The sequence below is a fragment of the Strix aluco genome, chromosome 3 (genome assembly GCF_031877795.1).
Source record: "Strix aluco isolate bStrAlu1 chromosome 3, bStrAlu1.hap1, whole genome shotgun sequence".
Classification (NCBI taxonomy): Eukaryota; Metazoa; Chordata; class Aves; order Strigiformes; family Strigidae; genus Strix; species Strix aluco.
This window is the reverse complement of record NC_133933.1, coordinates 35,601,234-35,613,581: the sequence shown is the minus strand read 5'-3', so window position 1 is coordinate 35,613,581 and position 12,348 is coordinate 35,601,234. Positions and strand designations below refer to the sequence as shown.

The window sequence follows — 12,348 nt, the reverse complement described above, 5'->3', positions numbered from 1 at the left end:
GATGTAGATTAATGTGAATTGCTCCTTTTCAAGGAGTTCCACCTTCTACATGTTCAAATTACTCTAAATTTTGACAGAATAAGACTACAGTGGTATATGAAACATTCTGAAGAGGAAAACAGGTAGAAAAGGCCTGTGAAGGATGAGGTTGGTTGAGGAGATCCACAAGCAGCCCATCACCTGTGTGTATGACTTCATTGTAATCCACTAATTTCAACATCTCACCTGCTTATAATAACTAGAAGTTTATTCTAGTGTAACAAAAACTAAGAAAATACATTTGGTTGTTGGGATGAGCCTCATCTTTGGAAAAATAGGGCAGAGGAGAAAGGTTGCTCCTCTCAGAATTCTGTTTTTAGGTACATTAAGTCTTCTGAAGTGTTTTTCGAATGTAAAAAAATAGCATAATTCATTCTTTTAATGTTTTTAAGGTAATGCAGATAATTTGGAAGAACAGGAGAAACTAAAGGTAAAGTATGAGTACAGCTTTATCTTTTTTCCTTTTCTCAATACCTATTATCACCTTTCTGGCTGTTGCTTCCTCTGAGGCAGGCAGAAGAAGGAAAAATACAGCTTGGTGCTTTAAACTGTTCATTTCTGCAAAGAATAAATGCAAAGCAAATGACTCAGCAATGTGATATTGCAGCTGCAAGATTACAGTACCTAATCAGGAAATAAAGGTTTCTGCGAGCAACGTTTGTTATTATCCTGTACGTAGATCGGTTGTGGTTAGCACATGTTCCTAGATGTTCTGTTGCTCTTTTAGAAACACAAGATTAAACTCTCCCTTGCTCTATAATGGTGCAAAGCATGTGCGCCATTAAAGTCCTCCAACTGGGGACTAAGGGGTGCGTGGGGACTGTGTCACAATACAGATTGGGGAGCCCTTGTCGCAATACAGATTTCACCTTCACATAGTAGTGATGGTCAGCTAACCAAACATGATCATAGTGATGAGGGAAGGCCTGACCAAGTCACCCTGGGGGGGTTGTCTTTCATCTCTCTTTAAAGTACTAGATGTTGGGCCGTAGCTGCAGTCAAGACGTAGGAGGGCATTAGATAATGTTCCTAGTGGTACTGAGCTGTCTCTCATGCTGAGTGAATAACATTACTCACATCCTTGCCCCAAATGTATCTCCTTTTTTCCCCCTCTTTAGTGCTTTCCGTGATAACCTGGGAATTTTGCCAGATGCCAAGGACCCAGAATTGGTTCATTCTGCCTTTCCTGTTGCACATTGGAGATGTAGCTTTTTGTTGTGTCCATTGGGTGCCCCTTGGCATGTGAAGATGCATATGCAGTAGCTGTCCTTATGACCTCTTCCAGATTAAGCACTCACTGTTTGCAGCAATAGATGTAACAGGTTGTGTTCAGCACATTTCATTGTTTGCTTAGGCCCAGTTCTGTGGCAATCAGTAAGAAAACTGAGCAAAAAATTGTCAAGTTTTGGAAGAGTGGATTTGACAGTGCAGCTGTCCAGACCTGTGTTCCCATATATTTCTACTAGAGGTGTAATTGTTCTTTAAAACTGTGTTACATGAGTAAGAGCTTGGTACTGTGTGAGAACAGAGCCCATAGGACCCCTCCTTCCACAAATTTCCTTGTTAGAGCTAAGCAGTCAACCATATTTATTTGTTTATGTCAAAGGCTCTAAGAAGCTTCCAGTTTTCATGTGAGCAGGCGATGTTACCTGAGACCCCTTCATCTTCAGGTTTGTGTTTGATATTACCCTTGCAGAGGCTTTGCCTCCCAAAATTGTTTGAGAATAGGCTGGAGGAGAAATCAGCTGTTTGAGGGGATGCATATGTGTGGGATGTGACTGAAGTGGAGGTAGGCTCTACAAATGCCCTAGTTTTTTGTTCTATTCATAATTACTTTTCTACCTTTGTTTCTTCAGTTGCTAGTTGAGGATGCTGCTATTACTTAAATCATTCACAGCAGTGTTTTGTGATCTCTTCTTGCCTGATGGTTGAGCATTTCAGTGCATTGAAGTACCCAAAGCATCTACTGAACACCTGAGTAAAGTTTCTCATCCTCTCTGATTTAAAACTGCCAGTCAAAAAGAGCAGTATAGTCTTCTTATATTTTAATCAATTTTGTTATGTGTTAGTATACTGGTATATTGATGTATACTGGTAATTTTCTTTCAAGGTCACTGCTCTTTTTTAACCTGACATGTTTTGCTTTTCTGCAGTTCATGCTTTGAGGCCAGCTGACATTAAAACAGTCACTGCAATAGGAAGTTTGCAAAGAGTAAGTACAAGCGGGAAGTGTGCTGAATGTGACCCATTTCCTCCGTTGTGATGATGAAGTGAGCTGAGGTAGTTCGGGGTCCCAGTTAGGGCATTCAGAACTTGATTCTTTCCGCAAGCATCAAAGGCTTCTGGTGAAAAATGACTGGAAATACCTGCTGTTCAGTGTTCCAGTATGCCCTGAGTCTAAAAATAGCCGGCTGACTTCGTGCAGGAGGAAATGTGATCACAGTGCTCTTGCAGAGAACCATGATATTTGATTAGAGTGCTCGGATTTTCCTAGCAATGAGCATAACAAGTCAAATAACTGGAAGAAGAAGCTGGGAAAATTCAAACTGGAAAAAAGTACAATTTTGGTGATCGCCACAAATTATTGAGAAATGCAGTAGATTTTCCATCCTGTTGAAGTGTTTTCTGTAGAGACTGGTTTCCTATCTAGAAGGCAGAGGCTGTAGGACAATCACAAAGATATACTTCTGATGTATAAATCACTGGGTAAAGTTCTCCTGCCTGTTCTAATACTATCAGATTTGGATTATCTTTGCTTATCTTAATAGTTGGAAGTGAATATCTGAAATAGATTTGAGGCCCAATTAAAAGCATTTAACCACAGTTCTCAGGCTTTGAGGAAGTGTAGAAATGTATATTGGGCAAAAATTGCTAGCCATTGCAGGGGCTACAATGCGAAGAAATGGAGGAGATTCTCCCTTATCACAAGACAACTTTCAAATTTGAGGTAGTATTCATCAAGACAGCATACTTTTTCTTGGGATGAAAGCTTTCCACTAGAAAATCAGCACTCCCGGACTCCTTGTGAGTACCTCCCTCTATGGAAGAAAATAATTGTCCTGAATGCAAAGGCGTTTCACCCGTATCAGATGCATGGCCCTTTAGCACAAATCTTTTTTGTGCTAATGTCTTTGTTGCTTGTGGATGATGCCACAGAAAAACATATAAACTATTTTCTTTCAAGGAATGTCTACTTTCCTAGAGCAAGCATCTGTTACTGTCTCCTCCTCAGGCTCTCTGAAATCAATGAAGTTCTTCTGTTTAATGTTGAAGGTTTTTTTAACAGACACCATGCTGGCTGAGTGCCATCCATGTAAATTATCTACATGACTTCAGGTCATGTCCCTTATTGAAAATGAGTAGATACAGAACAGTGTGGTTTAGAACAGCTTTTCATTTGACTGAATTTGAGTTCAAGTACTCAAATTTTATTTTAAGCCATATGTAATAAATTCATTAATGAAAGCAGTAACTAAGAAAGGATTACCAGACTATGAAAATATGCTGTAATAAGGAAGCCCTGGAAAAGAATTTAAATCTGTGAATAACTACAATGTAATGGTGAAGAGTATGTAGAAAACAATGCCATCTATAACAGGAGTGGAATACTGGAGGGGAACAGCACATGTAGAGCTAGTTTACCCTTTGCTTAATGCTAATCTTATTGCTTGCTTGTTCACAGACACCAGGATCTGGTGTACATCATGAGGATTTACTCCAAAGGTAACAAGGAATTGTTAGCATTGATAAGTGCCATAATACTAATTTATACAGTATCACAGTGCAGGAATTGGGCCCTAGTAAGTCTTATTATTGTTTTGTAGAGAGGAGGAGAAAGGCTATGCAAAATATAAAGGAATTTGAGACACTGGATCCTTCCCAGTCCTTAGTTAACAGAAATTCTTTGTACTTACGCAAAATATAGAACTACCTTAGAGTTGCAATAACCTTGATTAAGAATCATTGCTGCGTGATAAATCCTAGGTAGTAAATATCATCATCCACTAGTTAGAGACCAGAAGGCAGGAATTTATCAAAGCAAAGGAAGAACCCAGGAGTCCTGATCCCAGGAATCCTCTGGTTGGATGATTTCCAGTGCTTCATAGACAAGCCTTACCCCATTTTCTTCTTTCATGCCCCCTTAGCAGATCTAAATCATCGAGTGAATGTATGGCTAAACCTTGTAGATGCACATCTGCATAGCTCTTTTGGCTCTGCACAGACAAACTTTAAAAGACTAATTTTTTTAAATGTTTGCACAAACATCTGTGTCCACTTGTATGTGGGTGCACACAGAGAGGTCCCTGCATTACTTGTATGTATGCATAAGCACAATTACTGCAACATGCAGAGTGTACAGAGACACAAAAAATTGATATCTAAGACTGTGTTCTTACGCTGCAGTAGCTGATGACATGATGATTTTGGGGAAAGAAAGGCCTCATTCTTAATTTCAGCAGCTGCCACGAATACACATTCTGAGCTGTAGCATAGCTACTAAGAAATAGGGGCTGTGCTGTAATATAATTTTTCTTTGAGAAACGTAGTAACAGCAACTTCCTGTTTTCTCTTCCCTTTCTATAGCACAGGAAAGAGCCTTCTTGAAGTAAGCGTGGAAACTTTAGCAGGTGTGTCTTGCTGTCACACTGAAACTCAAGCAAATTGAACAGCGTGCTGGCAGGAGCTCCAGGACCTTGCTGGGCTGCAGAGCAGGTGCAGCACAAGCACAGTGCAGGGATGTAAGGGAAGCCCCTGTACTTGGGGGACATGAGTACAGACAAGCTGGGTTATCTGTGCTGGCTTTAAAGACTGTCCGAGTAGACAAATAGTGGTGAAGAAGGGGTGCTGACAGACTGCTGCAAGAGTCTTACACAGGGATTTTAGGGCTGCTACTACTACCCACGCCACAATCCCTGCTGGTGTGTGCTTGCTGCCCATGCTAGCCCAGTGAAATCTTGTGTGGATTTGCCTGTCCAGTACTCTTTCCACTACCACGTGTTCAGGATTTACACTGGGGCTGCCACAGATGCACCACATATGTTAATTCATCACCTATCAGCTGGTTCCAGCTGGCTCTGAAGGCAACCTTGACTTGCTTGAAAGGTGTTGCAAGTAAAACCTTCAGGTCCACTGAAATGCTGAGTTGAGTAGTGGATAGCTCCAGGGTCCTTCCCTCCAAATCTTCTTCCTAGTGTCTTAATGTCATCTCCATTTCCCTGTGAAAGGGGTTTAAAACCTGGCAGCTTCAGCAGGCTGTCTCTGGGTAGCCCTTCCCTGTAGCTTCATTTTGATATCTGCCTGTATTTAAATCCACCTACACTACTTGTGCCTGTCATGAGAGATGGGGATGAAGGTTTCTGACCCGGGTCTGGAGAAAAACTCAGACATCAAACCTCCACTTAAGAAAGTGAGTAGCAAAACCAGCAAGAACAGCTGCAGAGGGGCTTGGGCATACATCTCATGCCTGCCAAGAGATACTCAGACTTCACATTTTCTGGCTGTTTTAGTTCTGTTGTGTTTATAGTGAAATGGCAGAGTAGCAGTCCCTTGTATGCAGAAATCGCCTAACCTGTGTATGTCATTCAGTTCTCATTAGCAGTTTTAATCCCTCGGTCCTACACCAGTCTCCTCTCCCTGGCACAAAGGGAGCGACACCAGACAGTCGTCAAGCCATGTAAGTCTGAGGGGTTTTTGGCTGGGCAGTTGATTTCCAGCTGGCAAGGTGCAGGATGGAAGCCTTTGGTGCTGGAGCACTTCACTGGACACAGAATATGTTCACTACTGGCAGAGGCTGCACAGACACTCCAGGGACAGACCCTGCCACTCTGGTTCAATTGTCTCCTCTTAGCAGCAGGAGAAACAAAGCCCACTGTGTGCTTTGGGGTCTGGAGCACCTGACTTAACATCAGGTCTCCCTCTTCATAGCTGCAAAACAAATTTTCTGGCTCAAATAGAATTAGAGGTGTGACTACCAAGCTGTGTCTGCTGTTTTCATCTAAGTGCACATGTCTGAAAGTGAGATGCTTGAATATGAGCTAATCACCCGAGGCTCTCTGTGTAGCACAGACAAGTGTCTAATCTTAACACATTTAGGAGAGAAAAGATTAATCCCACCTGAAGTCTCAAATGTTGTTTGAGTTAAAGGTAAAAATCAGCCAAGGCTTTACCCTTACTGATGCCTTCATAGTTTCTCTTTTCTTTTCTGCTTTTCAGAGACCTCCTGCATCAAGCTGAAGAAATAGTGAAGCTCATGAAAGAGAATCAGGTTTGTTTAAAACACAGGACAATTCAGAGAGCTTGGTGTTGAAGAAGAAAAAGGGAGAAATGTGATTAAAAACTTTAAACAGCGCTCAAAACTCTCTTCAAAATAAAAAAATGCCATGTATTTAGGTTAACAGACTTTGGTCTTTCTGTTGTAAATAAGAATCAATTCTGTACCTTTCGAGTACAGAGTTTTGTTCTTGAAAGTATTCCACCTGGTTTACATTTGTCAGAGTGGCTGAAGAGCTTGGTAGGGAAGCCAGTATGTTTGTTTTCTATTGGTTAAGGATGTGAGACCTCTGCTAGCTACACTCCATAACCGTGCCAGTGTTTCTGAGAAGAACACAAAAATAATAACTCTCAGTATTTGCCTCTTCAGTTTCCTCTTGGTCCTTTAGGTTCATATCTTCAAAAAGGACAGTAAAGACCTAGATATGCTTTGGCTGATGTCAGTGGTCGATGCTGGTGAGAGCTTGAATTTTCACTCATGGCCAAGTGATTTGTAAATCCCATCCTGGAGTTTTATGCATTCATTTTTCTTAATGCTGAGGTGTGTTATTTTGTAAAATGGTCTTGACATAATGGGAAAATGTGATTGCCAAGGTGGTTCTGCTATTGACCCTTCGATCTACATCCGTTGGACTGTTTGTACATGGATTTAGCATACATTTTTGTGGAACTGAGTGGTTCTAACCAATGCTCTTTGGGATTGGTGAGAACTGCCTAAAAAACATAGCACAGTTGAGCAGGGCTTAGCTCTCAGATTTTTGTTCCAGTCTTTATGCCACTAGTGTGACCCAATCTCAGCTGTTCAGGAACATTAACCCTGTCAGCAAGCTGCAACAGTGATGGAAAGAAGCAGCATCAAGCTCTGTGCTAAGTTGCGTGTGCCCATCTTCTCCGACAGTAGCATCAATCTCTGGCTCTATCCTGAGCTTTTTATAGGTGCATGTTCAGCTTTAATTGCAGCATTTGCTGCCTAACCATCCATTTGCTGTCTCTTCTAGAGAAAAGCTGGATGGCTTGTCAAATGGAAGTGGTCAGGATGGCCAGGATTGGGCCATGGACTACTGCTTGGTCTTGCTGATTTAAAGCCATAGCAAATCTTGTGTGAGAAAGGAAAATAGCAAATAGGTCTCTTATCATCCTGTTCCTTCAATTTTATTTTTTTTTTCTCCCAGATGATGGACTTCCAAAATGACTGGAAACTGATCACAGTGTTTTTCAGTGCTGAAACCCCATGTTCTTCCTGTGCCTCCACACGACTGGTAAGCTTTTCATGGGGTGGATTAGCAGTCAAGGCAGGTGGTTAAGAAGCTTTCCCAACCTCTGCTCTCTGCCATAGTGAACTAAAGGAGTAGCTAGTTCCAGGATGTTGGAATGACTCTATCCAGTGATGTAAGCTCCTGGCACATGATGTGTTTTGTACTTATAAACATCTGTACTTAATTTGCGATCCCAGGTCTGAGATGCTTTAGCAGAATACCTTTTCCACCTGCAAGTCTAAAGATACTTTTCTTCCCCATCCCTGTCTCAGACAACTTAATATATTAAAAAAAAAAATACAAGCAGTTAAATTACAAGATGTTCCATGGGTTTTTTTCTTGGTGCTGGCTAAGGCTGAATCGAGAATATAGTGGTTGTTAGTAACCCTTCAGTACACAGCTCAGCACACAGGGTTTGTGACTTTTGGCAAATTGGTAACTTTGTTTTTTCTACTAGTTTTGATGGCATTTCTCATTTCATTTACAGAAGAACTGCATATTGCACAACCTGGAACAACTTAAAACTGTCTTGGATTTTTTGTATACAAAGGTAAGATTTATTCATCAGCCTTGAATACCTGAATCCGTTGCTGATTTTTCCAGTCTCCCTCACTGGACTAGGGCTTGTACCACTGTTCAGGTGACTTAGAACACCAGTCTCATTGGCTCAATTCCTTGTCACTAAGTGTTTTATTCCTGCTTTTAAAAAGCTGATGCATGCAAACAGAAAGGACAGATGGGTAACTGCTTTGTTTTGCAACACAAGCTGATGTACCACTCAGTCTTTGTTTTCTTAAGTGATTTCTAATTCCTGGATGTGTGGAGCTACCTAAGCAGCATACAGGCTTCTAACTACCTGCTGATGACTTTTACAGACCAGAAAAAAACTCCATTAAAAATATGTATAATGAATCTTTTTTTCCTATTATGGGTTCATTTTAAGATCTCAGCATTTCTAAAGGTTTTCTAGCTGGCTGAGCTAAGAATTATCCACTTACCTAGGATGGTTTCTGGATGAGGATATATCACTGCTAAAACAGACTATTAACTGTTTATCTGAAGTATTTCAATAGCATCTTCCAAGAATTTTGTTTTGCTGGATTGAAGAGCTAAAGAATATTCTAAACCTGCTAATATTTGATTGCATCAGGCCATAACCACTTGTTTTTCTCAAACTGACTTCAACAAATGTTGTGCATGGGTGAAGTTCCACCCACACATTCTCTTCAGAGTCTCTCCACTATTATTTACAGAATCTGTTTATGTGCACTTGTAAAAGTGAAATATCATTATGTAAATGGAAATCTGCTTTCTGCTTGGGGGAGAGGTGAGGCGGGATGCAGGAGTGCATGTGCTATTATACAGGACATTTCATCCCCAGCTTTGTATTGGTACGTTGCCACAAAAACGGCAGTTCCTAGTTCATTTGAGTTCAATTTAGTTGGCTGATGGCCACTTCAGTTATGTAAAATGAATTGCTGGGTTTCAGTCAAGAAGTCATGGTCACAAGTACTTCATGAATGATGATCAACATTATTCTAGATGGCAGGCATAGGAGTAGGGTTCAGGGCAGAACTGGCAAAGACTTAGATTATTGATTTTACGCAGACAGAATCCCAGGCCAGAGGAAACACATGTGAAGTTGTAGACATAACTTACTGTTATCACTACTTGCTGATCTTTAATTGCAAATATAACATGATTAATTTTTACTTTGTTACTGTAGGTTCCTAAGGCCTTTGTAAATCTGGTGGATTCCACTGAACTCACAACTTTCTCTCCTGCATGCCAAGATTACAATAATGTCAGGTAACAGAGGTTTCTTTCAATTCTTGACACTGTCTCCTGCTAGTGTTCAGACACATAGTTATGTATACATATTGACTTTATAACTGAGATAGAGCCTTCTGAACAGTTTTTTCTGCCCTTAATACAAAAGTATGTCAAATATTTTAGGTCTCCATTTTGTTTCTGATAAACTCTCTCTGCAAGGCATTTTTTTACCAAGAAGAGTAAGTGCTTTTAATGCTGCCAAGTTGGATAGCATATGTTTAAATATTGGGCCAGAGTGGGGGGAAAAAGAGAAAGCCTTGATGCTGTACAAGCACTGTTCAGCAACAGCCAAAGCATTGGTGTGTTATCAACAGTTTTAGCCACAATTCCCAAACACAGCACCATATGGGCTGCTATGAAGAAAGTTAACTCCATCCCAGCCAGACCCGGTACTGTGATTATAGTCACAAAACTGCACAATCTACCCACCCTCAGCTCTTTAGTCAGTGGTACTTCTGCCCTGTAACTCTTGAGTCAAAAACTGTGAAGGCTCTTTAAATGTTTAAGTTTCTAGGTATCAATGGTCACAAAAGGAATAACTGGACTTAAAGCACATTAATAGGCTATGTGAAAGCTACTACGTGGTCTTAGGGGATGGTAGGATGGAGAACATCCAACTTGTCAGTTCCTTATGGTAACTGCATGCTTAGATGCTTTCATCCATCTCCCTTTCTCAGTACCTTCTAACAAAAGTGTGAGTAGCTTATGTCCCAATTTAGTATGGAGTAGGAGTGTGCACATGGACAGTTATGATGGAGTAGTTTACAGCTGATGAGATTCCACTCCATTTTACTCCACAGTAATTTTTTTTCCTGTGTCATAAGACACTATATGTACTAATATAGTTATCCTGAAGTGTTTCACAAGCTTTGCATGTATACAACCCAGGAGATGTTCCATTAGTCAAGGAAGGGGTCTGGCTGCTGTGTAACCACGTGCTTAACAACCAGTATAAGCAGAGGAGAAGCTTTCCTTGTCAAAAGCAACTGCACGGAGCATTGTAGCTTATTTCTCCTGCACAGGCACTAAGGGGGAAAATGTGAGACAGGTGAATAAGATGTGGAAAAGATGGATTTAGGAATATGGGCCTTTCCATATATTGAAGACCTTTAAAAAATAAAATTAAATAGATCTATTTTCTTTTCCTCTGAGGAATTTTTATATTTCCTTTTCAACTTAAGGCAATTTGCTTTCTCGTCAGCATGTTCTTGTCGCTGTGTTTATCTGGCTGAACAGTTCCACCAGCTTGCAAGACTTGTACTTTACTATTTCATAAACTCCTGGGTTCATCTCAGCCTCAGGCCCAGATCATGTCCCAGATAAGGGCCTCAGCATTTGGCTACCAAGTCTTCATTTTGAACTGCTCTTTGAAAGAAAAACATAAGCCCATACTAAAACATGAAATCTCGAGTGTCTAAAAGAATAGTGGCTGACACTCCCAGTCCCATGTCAGTACCTAACTTTAGGCATTGATGTTTGATACATAATATGGATTTAAAGTTTCTTCCTTTATTAGTTTCTTACTAACTAGAAGTGTTGTCTGCACTAAAAGTAGTGTGTCAACCCAATTTTTAGGTATGTAACTCTCTTCATCTATTTTATGAGGTTCTTCTGTTAGGCTTGGGTAAGATTCTGGTCCTGAGTTCATATTTCTTTCACTGATCTGTGGTGATGAAAGCACTTTAACAGACAACTCCCATTTTTATAGGTTTAGCTAGAGTTCTGTGAAAAGGCGAGAGAGTCTAATCCTGACAGGTACTTACTGCTTACATCTGCAAATCCCACAAAAAGATTTCTCAGATTGCTGTCCACTCAGGCATTTTCCACTGAATATATCTTTGCTGGAACCAGACTAATCTTAAATGTATCTTTTATTGTTCCTGTCTATAGCCTTGGGAGGTCTGAGTTCTCCAACTAGCTGCAGAAATATGCAGTATGCACATCTCACCTTGCAGGTCAGAAATTTGGCTGAGATTGGTTAGCTGCCTGACAATGTCTGGCCATCCTTTAGGATATATAAGCTTTTGCAGCATTAAGCTTCCTTCCACACTTCTAGATGCAGGTCTTGTTGCCAAATACTAAAGCAAAAGTTTCTGTGAAAGTATTCTGAGTGTATTCAATTCTCCTATATGGCTATAGAGGGGAAAACGTTTGAAAACTAGTGCAGCTGCTATTTTAAGCCTGAGCATGCTGCTAGCTTGTGAGACCCCATGCTAATCCAAGTCTGGCATATTTGTCATCTGAATCCAAATCAAGAAACAATCCAAAGCTCTGGATGTGGACATTTATATCATTCTATGTTTATATCAAAAATTAGGATGTTCCCTGTAGCTTTCTCAATATATGAAACAACTTAGTCTTCAAGATATGTCAGTGCCTTAAAAGAGTTCATTCATGCTATTTGTCTTGTTTATCAAAAGTTCATAATGTCTTTCATGTTTTTCATTCTTTTCTGCAGCAATCCAAGCAGGAATCAGTGCAATTGTGTTGGTGAACACTCCATATTAGATGATAACATATTGAGGTGGTCCTATCAGGTATGGCATCTTCTGTGTTGTTTGGCACTCATTCCTAGATACATCTATTCATTTTCTGGATTAGACTAAAGTGAGGAGTTAAGGGAGGGATAGCAGTGAGGAAGTTGAGTAAGAGTCTTTTTACCACATGTCCACAGCAATCCTGACCCCATTTCTTAGATTGGGAACATTGGAGATAAATTCTCTCTATACCTGAGTGATCTTAGTATCTCTTGAAGTTTCTGATGACTATATAGCTTTTGGCAACCTAGGGTTTATCATATCCCATCAGAGAAATGATCCATCTTGTCCAGTAACCTGACACATGATTTAGAAGAGGGAAACTTTCTGTTAAGCAAAGACAGTTGTGCTGGAGTTCCTTTTAAAAATGACAGGGAGGCAATAAGCATTGACTTTTCATTGCTGCCTTAAGT

General features: G+C 40.4%; 1 protein-coding gene across 1 annotated transcript in view; it reads left to right on the top strand.

Annotated features, from left to right (window-relative positions):
* The window catches only part of PLB1 (phospholipase B1), an 81,175-nt gene that overhangs the window by 3,945 nt on the left and 64,882 nt on the right, over positions 1-12,348 (top strand). The window contains exons 2-12 of the mRNA XM_074820648.1: positions 432-469; positions 1,646-1,709; positions 2,193-2,251; positions 3,722-3,762; positions 4,624-4,667; positions 5,626-5,713; positions 6,253-6,304; positions 7,482-7,568; positions 8,053-8,115; positions 9,292-9,374; positions 11,857-11,935. Of these exons, the coding sequence (XP_074676749.1) occupies positions 432-469; positions 1,646-1,709; positions 2,193-2,251; positions 3,722-3,762; positions 4,624-4,667; positions 5,626-5,713; positions 6,253-6,304; positions 7,482-7,568; positions 8,053-8,115; positions 9,292-9,374; positions 11,857-11,935 (698 nt within the window). The remainder of the gene's footprint in view (positions 1-431; positions 470-1,645; positions 1,710-2,192; positions 2,252-3,721; positions 3,763-4,623; positions 4,668-5,625; positions 5,714-6,252; positions 6,305-7,481; positions 7,569-8,052; positions 8,116-9,291; positions 9,375-11,856; positions 11,936-12,348) is intronic.